General features: G+C 44.6%; 1 protein-coding gene across 1 annotated transcript in view; it reads right to left on the reverse strand.

Moving 5' to 3' along the window:
* Positions 1–548: 548 nt before the first annotated feature.
* TRABD (TraB domain containing) overlaps positions 549–21532 on the reverse strand; it is a 125275-nt gene continuing 104291 nt past the window's right edge. Inside the window, exon 10 of the mRNA XM_069627856.1 lies at positions 549–3784. Within this exon, the coding sequence (XP_069483957.1) occupies positions 3613–3784 (172 nt within the window). The 3' untranslated portion in view covers positions 549–3612. The remainder of the gene's footprint in view (positions 3785–21532) is intronic.

Below are 21532 nucleotides of genomic sequence, written 5' to 3' on the forward strand. Positions count from 1 at the left end.
GTTTGTCTGCAAATTCACCATCAGTCTATTCCGAATTGCCAATATACCATGTTGAATACATCCACTGCTTATTAGCTGTCATTTCATATAAATAGGCTTAAAAAGCCAGTGTGGTCCAACTATCTATGATGAATAAGTGAGGTGTTCCCCCAACAGGATGTACGGAAGACCGGCCTCAACATACACACATTAATATTATGTTTAGGGAGGATCCTAGGTTTTACCATTGTTATAAGGCCTTCTGGGGATTTTAAAACCTAGTGTATATTTGCAAAAAACATTAATTTACATGGTCCTAGTACAAAGTATCTGTACAATATTAAAAACAGATCATAACCAAGACTTATGACTACAGATACTTATTCTAAAATAAAAAACAAACTATATGGTTTATATACTTAATGGAACTATGGACAACTTTATTCAAGTACACTGAAGGTGGCGGTGAAAGAACCTGTATTTCCATTAGATTAGTAGTAGTTTATCATTCAAAGGATTTAACACAATGCGACAATTGAAACATTACACTGAAAAATAACTAGGATATATTAGTCATAAAAGAAGCAACATAATATTTTAATAGTGCAGTCCACTTGGTTAAAAGCTCAGTCGGATTTCGCAATAGGATTTGCTACAAAATGATTCATACATTTATGCTTTTTCCTGTATTTCTAGGAATTCAAACAGTTTATCATAATTATCACTTTTCAAAAGGCACACTTTCATGGAAAATTACTTAAATGTACAAAAAAGTACCGTAGGTAAGTACCATTGTACTCCTAAGGAAAAGCACTACAATGTCGCTTCACAGGTGTCAGTCAGGGCGGACAGGGAACGTGTTAAAAGATGTTGGCAGAGTAAAAAATGGTAGCCTTTTCAAACAACTTTGGGAAAATCACCGGACAGGGCAGTAGGCTAAGCGTGACATCGTCCATTCACTAAGCCAGAATGGCATACCCAGGCTGGTTTTCACCTGCATAGGGAAATACAAGAGATGTTTGCCTCGAAGTAGAGTACTCAGTACTGCAACAGACAAGACATTCTAAGTACCTACCGGGGAAGTAAATCAGCCCAAAAAGTGATAAACATGTGAATAGAGAATATACTAATTCTTTGGGTGTTACAGAACCAAAACAGAATTGTAATACAGCACATTGCTATCATATAGCATTTAGTCCAGGTTGCATGAATACAATTCGATAGCCCCACTGCTAGGCTGAGTTTTCAAGTTGTAGCACTGGGTGAAAAATGGCAAGCAGTACATCCTATACCATGATGGAGCATTTACAGTAAAGAAGATTTAGATTTTATTTAATTCCAAACACCTTTGGAAACCAGTACTGGTTGCCACAGCACTGTACTAGATTCTTAAATAAAAGAGGGGTAGAAAGTACTTAATATAAAGCTACAACAAACAGTAATATCTTCTTTACACAAAAAGACATGCTCATGAGAAATGCATGACAGATCTCGGTACATTTACTTGCCCCTTTATTGCTAACTCCACCCATTGGGCTAAAGGCAGATTTCTAGAAGTGTGTTCTACTAATTTTAAAAATTACCTGAGAAGTACAGGAAAAAATTTGAGGAAAATAAAATATAACACGAATGCACTGAATTGTAGAAGCAATTAACAGACTTTTAGTATGCTTAAAAATATGGCAAAATAACTTGACAATTAAAATGCAATAGAATTAACATATACGTGGGCCTTACTGAAAGGTATGATATATACTATATAAACATATTCAAAGCCAGGAGTCATTGTAGCTTTTAAAGCGAATAAATTAGAATTCCACCTAACAAAAAAATATAAATTAATTTCGAGACATAACTATTTATTTTAGTGAAAGAAGAGGCCACATCATGGAAATTAGTGCAATGTCCCTTAGACCTCCCTAGCAGTGTGGGTGGAAGGCAAGAGTGCATTTAGACCATGCAACATGCTAATGAGGCCCAGTCCCCCCAGAGGTGCAGGCGCTCAATTCCTGCCAATTGGGGAGTTGACAAACCCAGAAAGAAAAAACACCACTTTTTAGACCATCACTGGGTGAGATCTGGGGTCTATGGGGAGGTTCGAGAGCTCCCAGGGTAGCCGGACCATCCCATAGGTGTGTGGGGTCAAAGAGGTAGTATGGGGCACATGGCCCTATTTCTAGCGGTGGGATCGAGGGCTCCACTGCCATCCCTCTACATATAGGATAGACATTTAGGCTTGGTAGGCCTGTGGACAGAAGAACACTGTGCCTTTACCCACATGGCCAAAGCATAATTACATGTTGCAATCCCACTCCTCCTGGGCAATTTCACCGGGAGAATATTAATTCTTTGCTCTGGTAAATACCTCATAATAGGGCGCCAAAGATATTTAAGAGACAAACAGGTACGCTGTTTCAGGAACTATTGAAGTCATACATTATTTCGAGTATATTATTATTAAAAAGGTACCATATTAGCACGTCGATCACAAAGTGCCCTTAAGAATTTCAGTATTCTACAGAATGGAAAGAAAACATTTCAAATTTGGAGCAGGTTTCAACACCAATAACTCAGCAATTGCATAGGTGTTCCTCACATAGTAAGATTCAGCATAGTATTAAATCAAAATGTAACCATTTATAATTTGATTAGTACTCTTGTAGATTTTAATTCAATCCAGTTGAGTCTGCACAGCTAGAACTAACTGCTAAAAGAAAAATGAATAGTGACAGGATTTAAAAATAAATGATGGTCTAGAGATGCCCATTCTCTTTCAATCATTAGCAAGACTCAAAACTTTAGATACCGTAATTAATTGATGTGCTCAGGTACATAGTTTAAAACAAGAATTAATGAAACATTAAAAGCATACACTAGTAAAATGAATGCTTTTCTTTTTAGAAGTATAAAAAACATTTAAACCACTAGTCTGACAACACAGGTGGCGCCCTGTGAATCCTGCAATCAATGATTTTGAAATACTGACAATTAAACAGTTTATTGGCAAATATTTGGCTGTACCTTTCCCCTTGTAAAAAAGAAAAGAATTATATCAATATGTCTGCGATAAGGCGTTTAAGGAATTATACTGAAAATATTTTACAGCCTATAATTATACACTATACTCATTTTATAAAAGAGGATATCTTTAGTATAAAACTCCATTGGTAATAATGTATTTTCTTTTTTAAATATGCTTGTTGGTGCTTGGCACCAAGAATATGAATGTAGCACAACTATACCTAGACACTTCCATATGTGTAACTGCACTTTTAGGCCGATACCACAAGTAGGTATGCGCTTAGGTAATTCTATTCTTTAGAAAACTTCAAGAATGCATAAGTTTAGCCAACCCATCTTATCACTTCTGTACGTTTGTCCAAATTAATAAAGCACATTGCTCCCCAACGCCAAACTCTGCCCACAAATAACAACCACCAAGGGGAAGAAATATAAATGGTGCCGCACTCTTTTCACTTAAATAAATGAAACACCCTCATGCTTGTATCAGTTTGTTATGTCCAGTGGAATTGTATTCATGGAGAAAGCAATGGCGTTTTTCGGACTCCTCCATTTTGTTGCTCGTTTCGATCTTTTTGCTGCCAAACACAGTTCGTCCTGCAGTATTTGGTTTCAAAGCCTGAATTTGGAAATTCGTTGAAGGCAACGCGTTGTTGTTGGGGATGACAGAACAAACTGCACTGTTCTTTTCCCTACACGGTAGAAGCCATATCCAACAAGTCCAAAAAAGGTCACTTTTACGACGGACCGAAGAATCTTGCTCGACGTAGATGGAGGTGGTACACTGAAAGAAATTCAAACAAGAGATTATCAGTGACTGGGGACAAACGACGGACTTATCCGGAGACTTCCGACACCACCCAACTTCTCCCATAAGGCCTTAGTTCAAAAGAATCCAGACTTGCATCAACAAGCACTTGCACCCCTTTTACTATTAGGTTTTCATTACCACTTCCTATTCATGTTTTTTCCTTCATACCTATTGCTATTCCCACTCAGCAGTGACGAAGCAGAAAGAGTTTCTTATATTGCCAACCATTTTTCTGTTCGATATGGATATGATGTCTTCCCCAGATGAGAAAATATCCTAATCCCATTCATAAAAGTGGCTACAGAAAAGGTTTTATTGCTCTAACGATTGAACATCGGGGGTGGGGGGCAGGAGGGTCCATGAACACAGAGAACACATCTCTCTCTCTTAACTACTGCAGAACATAGGCTAGGGAAAGACTGAGGCATTTAGGTAATATTACAATAACAAGAAAATACATTTAAAACACCCAAAACCCCTGAAAGAGGGTAGGAAAGGGACTGATGTCTAATCTACAGAAAGAGCGTACATCAGAGACATTGCTTCCTAGAGATTCTTCCTCTAGAGACACCGCAGAGCCACAACAAAAAAGTATCGGAGGAGAATAAAGATGCATCAAATTTTCATTAAACCACAAATAAGAAGTTCCACACACATTTGCATGACAAATATAATCTTTATAAACAGAAGTTTGAGAGGAAACAGAGAACATGTTTTAAATAAGGTTTGCTTCAGAGTCATTATAAAAGTCCTTTACTGAAAGAGAAATGGCAAGTCGCAGGCAAGTAAATGCTTTTAAGTTCAGGTAGCCAAGAGGGACCAGTATTGCGGATTGGAGCAATATGTGGTGAATGTGCCCCAAGGATAGGTTCCTACAGTTCTTTTCGTGAGAGACCCTCAAAAGTCAGTAGCGAATATTAGAGTCCAAGAGATGAAGAAAGATGAAGAAAATGCCTGCCAACAGCGCCGAACGGGTCAGCAGAGAATACCTTGCAACCAGGAAAGAAGTTCGGCAGGACGCGGTTGGTGCTATCCATGCAGGATTTGATGGAAGGCTTCTTTTGGCGTACCGTATTGGGTATGAGCCCCTCTTGTCCAACTGAATACATACGATTAGAGCTTGGCCTACCTTACAGGGAATGGCACTTTGGGCAATAGGTTGTTTATACATAAAAATGAGAACAAGTCCTGAATTCCAGTGTTAAGTAAGACTTTCATAGCAATTATAAATCTTCCTGAACTGTGTCAACCCCAGAACCTTTTGCTGGACTGGTAGATTATTTTTTCCTATACCTCACAGTGAGTGAGAATCTTTTTCCACACATAGAATGGTTTACTCTTTTTATGGGTGTCATTTTTAAGACTCTCCATTGGGTCCTTTTAATTTTATCTTCTTTGGAAACTTTTGATATATACCTTTTTATTGTTGATGGGTTGCCCTTGAGTCGCCTTTTTAACTTTCTCTGGCTAAAATTGTGAGAACTACAGTTCCCAGGGGTAGAAAGGATCTTTGGATCCCTTTCACAATTTGTTAGGTGAAACCAGCACACCCCATCTTTTGTGCAGTGCTGCGGAGATGCAATGTATCCCCTTTCTCTCCTTTTAACTGAGATTTCTGTTAAAGGGACAAGCTTATCTTTAATGACTGGTGGCAGTGAACCTTTTTCCTAATTCGGTGCACCTTTACCACAGGCTGTTTTCACAGTTGGGGTAAAGACACCCATGGGTGCCCATTTTACCAAAATGGTCCTGGTGTTTTTTCGCCATTTTAGTGTTCCTTGTCTCAATTTTATCTTCAGCGGGACATCTCGGTCAAGCCTGGGCAGGCTCCAGAGTGTCTGTGAAGGCAGTAGCAAGGGAGGAGTCCAAAACTCTGCAGCCCTTTGTCTTCCAGCCTCCCTGTAAGAATTCAGTTCGAACTGGGAGGCTGCTTGTCCTGAAAGGACTGCCAATAACCCCCAACCGCCCCCCCCCCCTTTGATTGGCTTTATTCCTGCAGAAAAGTCTGATCCTGGAAGCTGAAGAAGTAGTCGACCACTGGAACCACATCCGAAGAGGAAGATGAGGAAAACACGGCTGAGACGATTTCCAGGGGCCGCAGAGCCTGCTGTGTAACCAGAGCCTACTGTTACCCTTCCTTCCAACCGACCTGGAAATTCTGAAAACAACGACGCAGAGCCTGGTGAGACCCACTACACTCAAGAAGACCTGCATTTCGAGCCAGTCCACGTCGTGCTGCAACCTTGCAGGGCTGCAATACCCCAATACCCTGGGACCTCGAGCCTTTTGTGTGGTGCACGGTCTTCCGAATCTTGCTCAAACTCTGTGGGCATCCTGCTGGACCTCCAGAGACGTGAATGGATTCCAAAAAGTACCCTCACCAGAGTGCTGGACCTTGCAAACAACGAGAATCCGACCAGCAATATTCAGTCTTCTTCTGGATCCTGAAAGGGGTGCCAAAACCACAGAACAACATCCAGGTGCGACGAAACTCTTGCCTGGAGCCTTCCCCGTTCTTTGCTTCAAAATCCCGGCAGGTGTCCTGTCTTCACATCAAGGAATTCAGCGACCAGGATTTTGGCTGCAGATCCCAAAGTCTCCCCCGCTGCAACTCTTCTTCTGTGCCGAGGTAATGTGTTGGCTATTCTGTAAAGCTTTGGGGTGTTTTCTGTGATTGGGAGTCCCCTCATCCAAAGAGTCTCATTGAAAGCACGGCATTTGTATCACACATTTTTAGGCATTAGAATGAACATGTGACACACAAATTAGGTTCAAACTCCTACCACACCACCACATAGTAAACCGATCCAGCCACCAAAAATAACTTCAATAAAAGACCCCACTAGATTAGACTTATCATACATTTGTTGCATCCGTTAAAAAACAGCCATTTTCACGCACCTTCTAGCATGCATCATGGCCCTGTATAGGAGAATTACTCAAATGACTTGGCAGTGAACTGACACCTGCACCCGACAACAGAGAACTCTTCAGTGTTGAGTGTTAGGCCCCACCTACCCCAGTAAAGGAAATTAGGTCTCCACTAACAGGTGTTACAGCACCAAAGTCCTTCCACTTCTAATGGCAATTACTTTCCTAAACAGTCCAACCTTACTTCAGTACTGTAAGGAACTCGTGGTGGCAACGGTTGCCAGTCAAAGGATCGACAGTGAAAGGGTCGACAGGTCAAAGGATCAAATTTTTTTTTGACATTTTTTGGGGGGGGGGATCCCCCCCACCCCCTTTTTTTTGCTAAAAACCACTTTTTTTCCCTATACGAAAACCTAAAAAAATATATATAATTGCGATCCTTTGACCTGTCGACCCTTTGGTGTTGATCCTTTGACTAGACACCAGTGGCAACAGTAAAGACAGACACAAGTGATTACAGTTCAAGGGTGTTTATTGAACTATAAATGCAGGTTGGAATAACGCCCCACCTAAACCTAAGATTGGAGCAACTAGCGACCATTAATTGAAAAATAAGGCAGTCCTAGTGGCGTTTTGTAAAAATAAAAGGGCCTATACTAGGAAAAACCTATTGTCAAATCCTTACAACTAATTACAGAAAGAGTGTGGGATAGGGTTTTCAATAAAGAAAGAAGTGTTCACAAATAATAAGTCAGGATGTGATTGCCAAGTGTCTCCCTTCCCCACGTTTTGATCACGGGACAAAGTGGATCTCCCGAGCACAGCACACGCTCAAGCTTTCCAGTACGAGCCAACAGTTCTGGATTTGCTATCGGGTTCTTCGATGGCCAAGTCTCTTTTCAATAAAAAGTCTCTTGCCTTCGAGGCCTGATGTATCCAACAAACAAACACAAAGTTATGCTTCACATATACTTTGGGTGATGGCTTCACCCCTGGGTCCCTCTCTTCCGGGCATAGACCCTTTACAAAATCATATTCCACAAATTGACTAAACAGTTCTTTTTTCAATGAACTTTGGGTAATAATTTTCCACCGCTGATCTCCCTCTTTCTGGCTCAGACCCCTTTTCGGCCGTTAGCCTCCTTCCTTCGGGTTCACTGTGGCTTTCCTTACTTTCACAAATCTTAATATAGGTCTTTTTAAACAGTTCTTCGGGCTTCGCCCCTTTTGTCGGTTTCCCTGTGCCGGGTTCACTCTTGCCATCTTTTTACAATACATTGTTCATACGCTCATTTCACCAAGCAGGACTCATTTCCCTTAGTTTCGCAATCAACTGTCGGTCAAAGATTTTTTGATGGTACAGAGGATTTGACAAGACCCCTGTATGACCACTTTGACCTCTTCTGGCCTCTTCCCAAGGGCTTCTGGATATGGTAGTTTCTACCATTAGGTAATCACCCAGAGTTTCCTGCCTGAGCACCAATGTTGTGCCGGACTTGCCTGTTGCTAGTTCCCCACACCTACACCCCCTCTTTCATCAACAGCATTCTTTTAGCTTTTCAAAGTTCAATTTAGCCATTGGCTATTTATCGTTCACCACAGTTTGGTTTCTTACCGGCTCTTCCCTCGACTCACCTGCTGTGATGAACCACTTGGCTTTCTTCTCCTCTGAGTCAAGTTTGGTACCATAGAGACCTTCCTCCCAAATCATGTAAATGCCCGCCCAGACGATTTCGACGCCCTGACCCTTTTTTGTAGATGGTTTTGCTCAGCGTAGGGTGTCCGATGGTTCACCAATTTCCTCCTAAGGTGGTGTTGCCTGGGATAAGGACTCAAGATTCGTTTTCTGATCATGAAGCAAATTAAATTCTACCCCCATGTTCTCCCCAGGTGGCCGAATTGATTGCCCTGACTAGAGCCTGTACCTGGATGATGGGGAAAAAGCGTGAATATCGTGAATGACAGCAATTATGTAGTTAGGGGGTTTTTAGATGTTGGTGTCCTCAAGAGGGAGAAAGAGGGGAATTACATCTGCTGGCACTCCCATAAGGAATGTCCAGGATGTAGCTTCCCTGTTAGATACCTTGTGTGTGTTCTCTCTCTCTCACTCTCTCTAACTCTGTTTCCCCATCCTGCTCGATGGAATATTTAGAAACTTAACCCCCCCCTTTCCCCTTTTCCTACACAAACACTTTTACATGAACAGCCTGCTCTGAAGAAAAACAGACTTACACCCAAGCTGTGTACCCGACATGTCCCAATACTATGGTCAGGCAATTATCAACAATCACTCACGCCCGACTTCCATTTCACTTCCCCACACGGATAAAAGGCGGAGCACGAGAGCACACTCAGAGAGGCAGAGAACACGAAGGTACATCAGTTTCGAGTCGGCAGCTGACCGAGAGGCGAAAGACGGCAAAACAGAAGGGGATTTCAAGGAGGGCATTGTGTGTCAGAGATACAGGGCCCTTCAGCGTAACTGACCAAGGCGGAGAGGAGTTGCAGATGCCCCAGTGTCGTCCTTGGCTCCAAGAACAAAGGAACAACAGAACAACACACCAGGTGAGTGGGGAGACCGATGTCAGACCAGTCTGTGTTGGAAGTCAAGGTTGCAAGCAGCAACATTGTAAAACAAACAAACATTGTTAAAGAGTGTGATGAGAGACATGAGTAACGCTAAATTGTGGTGAATGTTTGAACTTAAGAAGGCTACGATACCGTTGACTAGAGTGGTCCGGCACCGTGAATGTGCTCAATCTAAGGTCTTTGTACAGTACGCAGACAAGAGAAACGAAAGTAGAAGATTGATGTGAAGTATAATTGTGTGAAGTGAATGGAAATGGTCCTTGACGGTTTAAGCAAAAACCATTGCACATTTGAAAGTCTTTGATTCGAATATCGAGAGGTTCGGAGCCCAGACAAAGGGGTGGGGTGCAGGGGGGGTCTGTGGTCCAAGCCCGGACGAGGGAGACCAAATTGTGAACAGGGGTCTCAGGGGGGACTCGTGGTCCGAGCCCAAAGGAAGGAGACCAATCTTGAACTTATGAATGTGAGAACCCTGACAAAGGAAAGGAACTATTGTGTTTTGTTTGTTACATCAAGCCCTCTGCAATAAAAGACTGCTATTGCAAGAGAAACTTTAGCGGAAGGCCTTGGAGCCTATGTGTTGAACTGTTACCTTGTAGCCAAGTACAAACTGGGACTGCCCCACTCTGCATGCACAGGCAGAAATCACAGCTGCACTGCGCAAATGTCACCATAGCTCTGTGCTTTTCAGCGCTGCGTCGCACCGCAGGAGCACCAACTACAAACTAACTGCCGGACATTGCTGCACTACTGTAGCATGCGTGCCTCCCTAAACTTGAACACTGCACCATTGGATCGTTCACTGTAACTGTATGGCACTAATCTGTAATCCCGTGCCCCAATATGCTGTGTTACTGTAAACATTTAACTGTGTGTACTATGATGTTACACTATATACACTTATGTGCCATGCGTTCCCTGCTCCTCTGTCCCCATGCCAGGCTGCACCCACACTGCTGCATGCACCCCATGGCCTGACCAGCACACCCAAAGCATCCCCTGAGCACTTCCAGAAGTCAAGTGTATACAATAATTATGAATAACCCTGGTCTGCCTTCCCATAATCTGCTTTCCGAACTGCCAATAACTGCCCATGTAGGACTATGGTCACTGCTGTCACCTCTAACACAGGCAGCCCTGTCATTTTCCAAGATTGCCTCTCACAGTGGTCATGTGTAACCTTACAGCGCCCCTGCACCCCACCTGGGCAACTGTAAGACCCTTGGGTCACTGTTTATTGCTCCCGAACAACTGCCACAATGGCCTTCTCTCCTACCCAGAAGGGGGAAGGCACATGTTTGTTTGTTTGTTGCACCTCCTGCCCTGGAGGAGGCGGCCTGTTTTTTTTTCTTCACCAAGCCAATTGTCTCATGACCTCAGAAGGGCAATGGACCCGTTTGTTAATTACACCTCCCACCCTTTGAGAGCAATCCCAGGTATCCCTTTTCCACCGAGCCCTTTCTTTAGGCAGTTTACGACCACCTGATCAGAAAATATATGGTAATGTAAATTTCCTGCCTCTGCTTTGCAGTCTGGGAAAGCCATTTCCCTGGGGTGCCTGGGGTAGGGTAGGGGATGCCTTCTGACAGTATATAAAAGGTGACCAGAACAAGGCTCTGGGTCTTCACTGGCCAAACACCCTGCCCCCGACTCTGGCGCAGCACGCTGCTGAGCGGGACTCTGCTGCCCCACTCTATATTCCTGGTCAGCCCTCAGCTCCGTGATAACTGTACAGTTTTCTCTCCTGCCAGGATATTACAATTCTATTTCCTATTCACTCTTTCTTTCATCCAAGAAATAATGCTTTACCAGTATTGGGTCACCGATCCTTTCGCAACAATGGTCGTATTTGTGTCAATGTCCTTTTCCAAGTACTAGGTCACCAACTCTTTCCTTCACATGGTTCGCATTCTTATCAACCACGCACTCTCCAAGTATTGGGCCACTGATCCTTTAATACTGTTCGTATTGATATCAGTATCTCGTTCCAAGAATTGGGTCACCAGCCCTTTAATACCGTTGCCATTTGTATCGGTTCCTCCAATTAGCTGTCTATTGCAATCAAGCAGTGAGCTTCTCTTGGCCCAGTTTCTCTGCATACCATCTCTGTGCCCACCGTTCTAGTCAGCCTCCATGCTGCCTTTTACAGTGTGCTCATCACCAACATTCCATCCAGCATCAGCACAAGCTGCGTTCCACTGCACTCTCTGCTTCTCACTCGTATTCTGTTCAGCTGTGGGTGTTTTAAACTTCCCAGCATTAGTGAACTCTTTCCAAAGACTAGAACGCAGGGTTTGCTTACCGCTTTTGGTCATCCTCATTGTGCCATTCCTCTTCCTTGTCTCAGTACGAACAAAGGGCAGGGGAAGGTAAATAAGGTTGTTGGTCAAGAAAACTCAGGAATTCTTTATGTACGTCACAATAAACCATACATGCATGGTGCAAAGGCTCATGAATGTCATTAAGAAGAACATCTGAAGGTTTATTTTGAGTCAGTGTTTTCCATCCTCTCTGGAGTTTGTCCTCCCGTTGATAGCCACCCCGAGGGTCGGAGTCAGGTAGCATTTGACTTTCGCATGCCATGTTAAAGAAGGTTCCCGTCCGAGAATCGGTGGCAGCTTTCTAGATCCGTCACAGTGCACTAATACTAATAAAGTCTGCTGGCAAACACAGTGTGTGGGGCATGAGGACTCTTCTTCAGCCGGGGAGGGGAAGAAAACCAGATCAGCAAAGGAAACTGTACCAACTGAGTAGGTCACTGCGGGACTAGACTAGATAACAACCACAATGGAGGCTCCCTGATTTGGTATCCGCCAGGCAGTCTGTCCCCACCCACGTTGCCCGATCAGCTAGGCCTGCAAGAAAACACCTCCCACAGATTCCTTTATGCAAAGCAGAGGAAGCCACTACACCTCTGATAGAATAGGCCCGTATGCTCTGCGGCACTACCTTTCCTGTCTTCTCATAGCATTCTGTAATACAAAGGACAATCCAATGCAATATAGTCTGTTTAGTTACTGCTTGTCCCATTCTGGACTGGGAGAATGCAACAAAAAGCTGATAATCCATTCTAAACGTGGCTCTTCTAGCCACATAAAAATTGAGAGTCCAGCCTAGGGAGCCTCATCCTGGGATGGGTGAAGCGGAGGGAAGAGCAGTAACTCCACACTTTCAGCAATGTGGAAATCTGAAATCACCTTTGGCTGTAATCTGGGTCAGACTTTTAGCAAGACCGTCTCCTTGAACAACTTTAGAAATGGTGGCTTTCAAGAAAGCGTCTGAAGCTCACCAACACATGTTGAGGTGATGGCTACCAGAAAAGTCGTCCTCAAAGTAAGCAGCCAGACAGATTTGGATTGCAATGGCTCAGATGGAGCCGCCTTCAGACAGGGAGTTGCTATTGGTACTCTTGTTCAGAGGAGAATTGCCTAGCATGTCGGTGCTGGACTGCGAAACTGAGAAAAAGGAACCCTGCTCAGGGGACCTCTTAAATAAGGACAAGGCAGCCAAATAGCGTTCAACTGCGCCAATATCCAGCCCGGAGATAACCAGAGATAAAAGGAATTCCATTACTGTAGAAGTAAAGCACAACATTGTGTTTACCTTACGGCCTTTTAAACATGCATGGAACCTTCTCCATCTGCATGCGTAAATATGCCTGATGGCAGGCCTGCGTGCAGCCGGCACCACCTCTAAAACCTCACCCTTCATGATGAAGTCCTCAGACCTTAGCCTCACATGTAGATTGAGGGACTCCGGATTCAGGTGGAGCACCTGACCCTCTGACTGGGATAAAACGGCTAGGTGGGCAGACTGCCAACTCCAGAACGTCCTGGGTACTATGTTGTCCTCACCCAATCTAGGGCTATTAGGATCAGGCAGGTCCGAGACCTCAGCAACCTCCTCAGACCTCACAGGATGACTGGGATTGGTGGAAATGCATAGTGGAGGTGGAATATCCAGTCCACAAAAACACATCTCCCAATGTCCAAATCAGGGGAAATTGCCTTGAGCAAAACTGTTTGCACTTTGTGTTGTCCTTTGCCGAAAACAGGTCCACTTCTGGAGGATAGCCAAAGAGTGAAGATCTATGCAATGGCCCCCAGGCACAACACCCATTCCTGAGAGTCCATGCACTGCCTGCTCAGAGCGTCTGTCAACCCCTTCTCCATCCCTGCAAGATGGGCTGTTGAGACAGAGATCTTGTTCTCCAAACACCTCTCTGTCGATATAGTGCATCTTCACTGTGTTTCAGGAAATTTTTCCCCCTTGAGGGAAGGTGCAAAAAAGCAGCCAGGGCTAGTTTGACGACAGCAGCTCCAACAAGATGATATGCCAGCGACATTCCACCTGGGGTCAACGACTGCTCACCTGCAGATCCCTACATTGAGCGCCCCAGACTTTCAAGGCAGCATCTGTGACAGCCTGTGCTTCCAGGCAGGATGGCCAAAAGGGGCTCCCCCCACATCATGCTCCGCCATTTTTGGGCCACCAAGAGAGGTTGTTTGTCCACTGCCGACGCTATCCACAGGACATCAGCTATCCGGAGGACATCAGACATTTCGTTGAAATATTGTTGCCACTGACCTGTCAGAAGCCACAGAAGGGATTGCATTCGAAGCCTGGCATCTGGCACCAAGAAAAGGCAAGTGGCTAGGAGACCCAAGAGGAGAGTGGAAGGCGGATCCTGGAACATTGTTAAGATCTTACAGATGCTGGTGACCCTCTCTTTGGGGAGGGCCTTCCATGCCCAAGTGTCCAGGACTGCCCCGATAAATTGGAGCCTCTGCGTTGGTGTAGTGTGGGACTTGTACACATTTAGGGAGAAGCCCAGGGTGTGAAGCAGTGAGCCTCAAAACTTGTTCCAGGGAGCGCTTTTGGATCAGCCAGTCGTCCAAGTATGGGACAGCCATAACCTTGGTGAATACCTTTGGAGTGTTGTTCGGCCAAAGAGGAGCACTTTGAACTGATCATGAATGTGCCCAATGACGGACCTTAGAAATCCCCTGTTCTTCCGGTGGTTTGGAACATCAAAATAGGCGTCCTGACAGTTCAGAGACACCAACCAGTCCTGGGCTTGCAGAGCCTGGAGAAAATCTCTCAGGGACAGCCTCTTGAACTTGACCTTCCTCAGGAACTTATTCAAGGCGCCGAGGTCCATGATGGGAAGAAGTCCTCCCCTCTTCTTGGGCACCAGGAAACAGAGGGAGTACCAGCCTATGCCTCTCCTCGGCTGGCACATCTTTTATTATGCCCTTCATCAGTAGTGCTTCTAGTTCCACCTGTAGTTCAGGTTATGGCTGCAGAGAAAGAGGTGGTATTCTGTCTGGGCGGCTTTTTAGAAATGGGAGGCAATAAACAAACTTGACCAACTGAACGACCCAGGTTTCAGGTAACCTCTTTCCACCTGCCCCAGTGCCCAGAAATGACTCCTCCAACCGGAGAAACATTTGGGAAGAACTCAAAGGGGTTTTGTCGGCACCGGCGCCCCCGCTGCTGACGATCACTGGCCCTTCGATGCCACTCCATCCCTTCCCGGGGCATGGAAACTTTCTTTGTCCCCCGTCTGGCTTGGAGCAGTTGAGCCCTGCTTACGAAGGGGGTGTAGCGCCTAAAAGCCCTTCCCCCTGGTGCCAAACGCAAAGGATTGCTTGGCGGGTTGCTGAACCGCCAGGCCTAGTGACTGCACTGAACTCTTTAAATCTTTCTAGGGACTCGTCTGCCTTTGGTCTGAAGAGGTGTACGTTCAGGGAGAAGCCCAAACCACATAGGTACAAGAACCTCCAGCGCACCATCGACCTCCACATCGACAGCCCAACAAAATCCACATGGAGGGCTTGGCACGCCACACATCTACCCAGTGTAAGGGTGCACAAGAAAACAATGGACCAGGATGTGTCATGGTAGTTGACTATTGAATTAAAAAATGCTATCCCCAACTCGGGTTTCTGTGCCTCAAACTAATAACTAAAGGGTCTGTCCGAATGTATGTAACTAAAAAAGGAACTGTCCAGAGTCAAAACTTTATCTCTGTCCCTTACACTACAACTAAAGAGTCTTAATCAAAAGTAAAGTTCTCTCAGCAGGAGAATGACTCCCTATTCTGGGAGTTTTAAAAGAATGTCTCTTTCGGACCCCAATCGATACCAGGGGAATGACTCCCTTCCCCAGGTCTTCTTCGGCAACGTTTGCAACAGTTCCAGGCTCCCCTTAAACTGTCAGTTGTCTTTATTTACCACTGTTTGGAGGGTTCCTCCATCCGATATTCCCCTTGTACTTATTTGGGTCTCAGACCTTGTTTGCTCCCCCTTTGTCAGGTCCACTTGGTTCAAACGCCTGCCCAGTACTACCACGAGGAGGATGAGTTATGTGCTGAAATCGGTTACTTTGGTTTGGGTCCCAGACCATGGTTTCTATTCCTCTTTCATCAGGCCCACTTGGTCCACTCCGCTGCCAAGTACTGCCACGAGGAAGATGACTTGTACCAACATAGGCTTCACCTCTGTTCAGGTCCCAGACCCTTGGGTCTCTTCCCTTCTCAGTAGGCCAACTTCATTGACCCTCTTCCCAAGTACTGTCACAAGGAAGATGATTAGCGTTCTAGATTTCACCTTGGTTCAGGTCCCAGAACCTCCATTCTGTTCCTTTCTCACTAGGTGCACCTGGGTGACTCTTCCCAAGCACTACCACGAAGGAAGATGCTTTGTATCTTTGTCCCCGTGCGGTCTGTCTCTCTCCCGCACCTTCAAGCCGGTCTCCGCAAAGTGTTACCTTTGTTGGCTGGGGGACTCTAGGCTGGTTCTTTCTGCGTGCTTGAGTCTTCTCCCCACGCTGCCTGGGTGCCTCTGACTTCTGATGCTCTCGTTCTGTGTGCCTTCTTCCTGTCTCTTCACGGACAGTGTGGGCACCGTTAATGGACAGCTCGGTCCACCTCCCAGAGGTCGGGCCACCGTCTGCCAGGCTCCAGACATGACCTTGACCTGCACCACAACATCAGGCAAAGAACTCCCATTGTCAGCCTCTTGCCTTTGGGAACAGACTGTTCTAAGCTTCCCCACCGCGACCTCTGGGTCTCCTTCAAACTCCCCTTGCTGGACTGTCATTTCTGCTGCTATGCGGCTCTCCTTCTCGAAGTCCTTTGACAGTTTCTCAGGATGACTACCCCGCAGAAGTCTATACCGTTCCTGTATCCTCTCTGAGCCGTTCTTCATGGCTCCTGGTGGCCACCTTGTCTCAGAACTGGCCTTGCTGGAAATCTTCCTGCTTTGGGTTTTTTATGCCAGTACTGAGTCAGTCATGCTATCTGTATTGTTAGCAATCTTCGTCTCAGTAGAAATAAGTGGTAATATGTTACAATAACAACTAGAAGTACTATCAAGGGGCAGGGGGTGGTTGCTGGAAAGGTGGCAACGGGCTTGAGAAGGTTAGGTTCAGGGCGTTCTGCTGACTTTTTACCAAGGGAGTCGTCCTTATCTTCATGAGGTCCTCCCACATTAAATCACCCCTGGGGGAATATTGGGTAGTTGCCTCCTCTTCCTATCCTCATGAGAAGGGGATCCCCCTCTGGGAAGAAGTGATGACACCTATTGAACCCTCACACTAGCAACAGACATTCAGGCACTGAAATGTGTACTAGGACCAGACATTCCCAGTCCCCACATCCAGGCTCGCAGACAAATCATCCCTTTGCTTATGAAAGCAGCAGCTACTCCTGGTAAAAGGGCATTGCATATATGGCATTTTCTGACCCAGTAAGGCAGGTAAAAGGCCAAATGGCTAAAAGACGAGTGAAAACCTTGGGGCACGACCATCTTAGGGTGCGAGCCACGAGTAGCTGCCATTTGCGGTTAATGCAAACATGCATGAGTAAAATTACCCAAACTCAGTAGAAAAATATCTGCTACCACCAGCTCATCCTAGACACACTGTAAAAGAAGGCAAAAAGCTATTATAGAAAAAATACAAGGATACAATATATCCTAAGCGCAATGCACTTGAAGGTGATGTGTGAAATTGTAACACAAGAAATTCACAAAGATAAACTTAGTCTCTCAGTAAAGATTATCTTAGGGACTGATCATTTGCCCCATATAAATTAGCAAATGGGTAAGGGAAGTCAAGCATACAGCTTTACTTGCCTCCAAAAAGTCAGGGCAGGAGTCTAACCAAAGCAAAAAGGAAGGGTGTCCAATAGAAGTCTACGGGAGAAAAGTAGCTAAAAGAAAATCTTTCCTAGAGATCTGGGACCAGTTCCGCCAAATCCTCACCCTCTCCATAGAACTCCTCAGGGGAGTCCTTTTCCTCTCCATTACACAGGAGTGAAATCTACAAGGGGATGGGGCCCGCTTCTTCAAAGATTTGACCCATCTTCGACATGAATGGCCGAATAGGGAGAAGAATGCATTCTGAAAAAACATTGTAAACGTAATGGGTTATTTATAGCACGCTTAATACCCAGAGGTGTTTAAGTGCAGACCCGGGGATCGAACCTGTGTTACTCCGGCTCGTATTGCTTCTAAGATGAGCACGTTGCTCCTGAGCTAACCTTCCGAGACATGACTCCCTCCAAAAAAGATTGGTCCGGCCAATGACCTTGCTGCCTATAGCAACAATGTTTCATGATGAAAAAAGGGGAAATTAGACAATGCACTTATTATCAAGAATTCAGCTACAATAGAAAACCATTATCCATTTCCATGGAAGCTAAACTTGATTGCTCAAATCAAAGATCTTTTCTGGCATACGTTTGTCAGAAACTGGGTGAACACCTACACTGACCACTGTTTTCAAATAAATCCATTCAGTGATTTTGGCAAAATATGATAAAGAGCATGTGCATAAAAAAGTCCTTTCATTGCAGACACAGGTGTGATATTTAGTCTAATGCATTTCAGATACTGAAATGAAAATTCAGGGACATTTCTGTTATGTACAAAGGGAGGCTTTCACATAACCAGTAGTTTAAAGGTAAAGAACCTTTTATTTGCAAGTTGATGACATAAGACGACCCCCAGCAGGAGGAGTACAATCTTCCCACTAAGGCCCTGCTTCTTCACTGGCTCTCCTTGGAACCCTGCTACATAAGATGCAGTTCTATGTTCTATAGTATCTAAGTGACAATAGACATAGTGAAGGAAATATTATACACTCATGGTTTAACAGGTAAACATTGGAAACACTGCACATCCTAACACCTCTCCTCCTTAAACATAACAAGTAACTGTGTGGGTGAGGACCCACTAAAATTGAAACCTGTAAAACACATATTGAACAACTGAAATTGAAACCTGTAAAATAAATATTATACACTCGTGGTTTAACAGGTAAAACATTGGATGCGCTGCAAGTCCTGGCACAAATCAAGAGCATAGATATATGACATCTAGTGGTTGATTAGGTAGAGTCACAAGAAAGTCCCTGTCTCCAACTAACTGAAGACAAATTAACATTGAAACGGAAAAGCCACCCTTTCCTTATTCCAAATAGCTCCTCCTTTGACCAACACTGACGAACCCAAGTCTTTCACAACTTGCTTGGGTTCAGAAAACAACGAGGCTCCTTTACGAACTTTGGTGGGGAGCTTGACTTTAATCCAATCACCCTCTTTGACCTTGAGTTCCCTACAACAATTCTTCTGATCATACCTCTCCTTGGATCTAACTCCAGCTTCAAAAATTCTCCTTTTTACACTCTCTAGATCCACATCCACCATTTTTGATTTGCCCATCCAACCTGGACATAAATGAGTATTTGGTTTTCTTCCTCTCAAGATCTCAAATGGACTCACGCCTGTGACACTATGGGTAGTTAGCCTATACTGGAACGTGCGTTCCATCACTGTTCTCACCCAATCTCCTCCAGTAGCCACCGCTATCCTAATAGCCTCCATCAGAGTCCTATTAAATCGTTCCACACACCCATTACTCTGGGGATGATATAAAGAAGTATTCACCTGCTCAATCCCATGATTCTCTAAGAATTCTTTAAACTCTCTGGAAACAAGTTGGGTCCCATTGTCAGACAAACACTTTCTTGGAAACCCTTCTCTCCAAAACAGTTGTTCCAAAAATCTGATTATACTACTACTGGATATGTCCTTGAGTACACATACCTCCGGCCATTTTGATAATAAATCTATGACTACTAATAGGTAGCTATCTCTGCCACCACCAATATTAAATGGACCGAGGAGATCCAACGCAATTTCGTCCCAAGGGACACGCGGGGACTCCCTCACTACCATGGGAACTTTTTGCACTTTCAAGCCTTTGTTTCCCTCAATACATTCCACACAGTCTTTGACTTGTTCCTCTATGTCCTTGTCGATACCAGGCCACCAAAATTCAGACCTCACAAGTCCCTTCGTCCTGGCCAGACCTAAATGCCCAACATGGGCCAACTCCAAGACAGACTTCCTCATACCGACTGGCACAACCATCTGGTGACCCTTGTATAAATAACCATCCTGAATCCATAGCTCCTCCCTCACTTTGGCAAAACCATTCATCTCGCCCCTGTGGCTCTTAATTTTACCTTCTGCAACCAGAGCAAGTACTCCTTGATATACAACATCCTCCGTGCAAGACACATCCCACTCACTTTTCTTTAATGTTTCATGCACCTGGAATATTTCTGCACTCTCCTCTGAACTTGTAAAGTCACTATCGTCAGAAATTTCCCTCTGGACAGATCTAGACAAGGCGTCTGCAACCACATTAACCTCCCCCTTTACGTGGAGCATGGTATACTGTAACCCTTGCAATGCCGTGACCCATTTCATAATGCGTCTTGACACTCCCTCCAAACCACCTTTTGTAAAAATTCCAACCAAGGGTTTATGGTCAGTGCAAATGGTGAAACTCCTCCCCCACAAGAATCTTTTAAATTTCTCGACACCCCAAACGCATGCTAGAGCCTCCTTCTCAATAACTGAATATCTAGATTCTGGGCCCTTCAAAGACCTGGACGCAAAAGCCACAGTCTGTAAACCTGTCTGATCCTCCTGCATCAGAACAGCCCCAACACCATAATCACTGGCATCAACAAAAAGCAATGTGGGTTTACTTTCCTCAAATATTTTCAAAATGGGAGCATTGACAATAGCCTCTTTTATCATCAAAAATTCTTTCTTGCACCGGTCACACCATTTAAAAACGACTCCCTTGCGAGTGAGAAATCTCATATTCCTCGACATTTCTGCTAACCCCTTGACAAATTTGCCGTAAAACTCCACCAGTCCCAAAAATGATAGTATGTCCCCTTTAGACTTAGGCTCCTCCATTCTTTTTATGGCCTCAATAGCCTCCTCCTTGGGTCTAACCCCTTCCCCAGTGATCTCATGACCCAGGTACACCACTTTGTTGGCTTTAAAAGTACATTTTTCCAAGGCAACGGTGAGGCCTGCCTCCTTCAAAATATCCAAAACTCTTTTCAAACGAACATCATGCTCCTTCTCATCGCTCCCACATACAAGAACATCATCCTGATAACACATCACCCCTTTTTCACCCCCAAGTAATTTATGCATAATACTCTGAAACACACTTGCGGCTGAGACCAAACCAAATGGCATGCGAACACACCTGAACAATCCAATCGGGGTGATGAAGGCGGTGAGATCCCTGGAATTAGGGTGCAATTCAACCTGATGGTAGGCCGATTTAAGATCTAGTATGGAGAACACTTTTGACCCAGCTACTCCCACCATCAGATCATCTATTCGGGGAAGGGGAAACCTGTCTGCCACAACCATGCTGTTTAGATGTCTAAGATCTATACAGAGCCTCAAAGACCCATTGCCTTTTCTGACTACAACTATAGGACTGACCCATTCAGATGCTTCTATCTTTTCAATGACACCATCTCTTTCCATTCTCTTGAGTTCTTCCTCTACATCTCCTCTAAGAGCAAGAGGAATAGTTCGCAGTTTTGCAATCTTAGGGACAGCTCCTTTCTTTAGGCGAATTACATGTACAAAGCCCTTGAGACACCCCAATTTCCCAGATAACGTGGTTTGTATCTCTGTGGGCTCTCCTCCCGCAACCGACATTACCTGCTCGGGATGACTTGCCTCAAGCCTTATCTTCAATTCAGCTTGATCACTCCATGACAACAATTCACCCCCTCTGTTGGTAACATACACACAACCTTTGGCCTTCCTGTCCTTAAACTGTAATTCAGCATCAAAGCAACCTATAATATCTATGGGAACATCTCCATAAGCATTTGCTTTAACAGTATTTTCCCACAGAGTACAACTAT

The sequence above is a fragment of the Ambystoma mexicanum genome, chromosome 12 (assembly GCF_040938575.1).
Source record: "Ambystoma mexicanum isolate Mex_15411 chromosome 12, UKY_AmexF1_1, whole genome shotgun sequence".
Taxonomy (NCBI): domain Eukaryota; kingdom Metazoa; phylum Chordata; class Amphibia; order Caudata; family Ambystomatidae; genus Ambystoma; species Ambystoma mexicanum.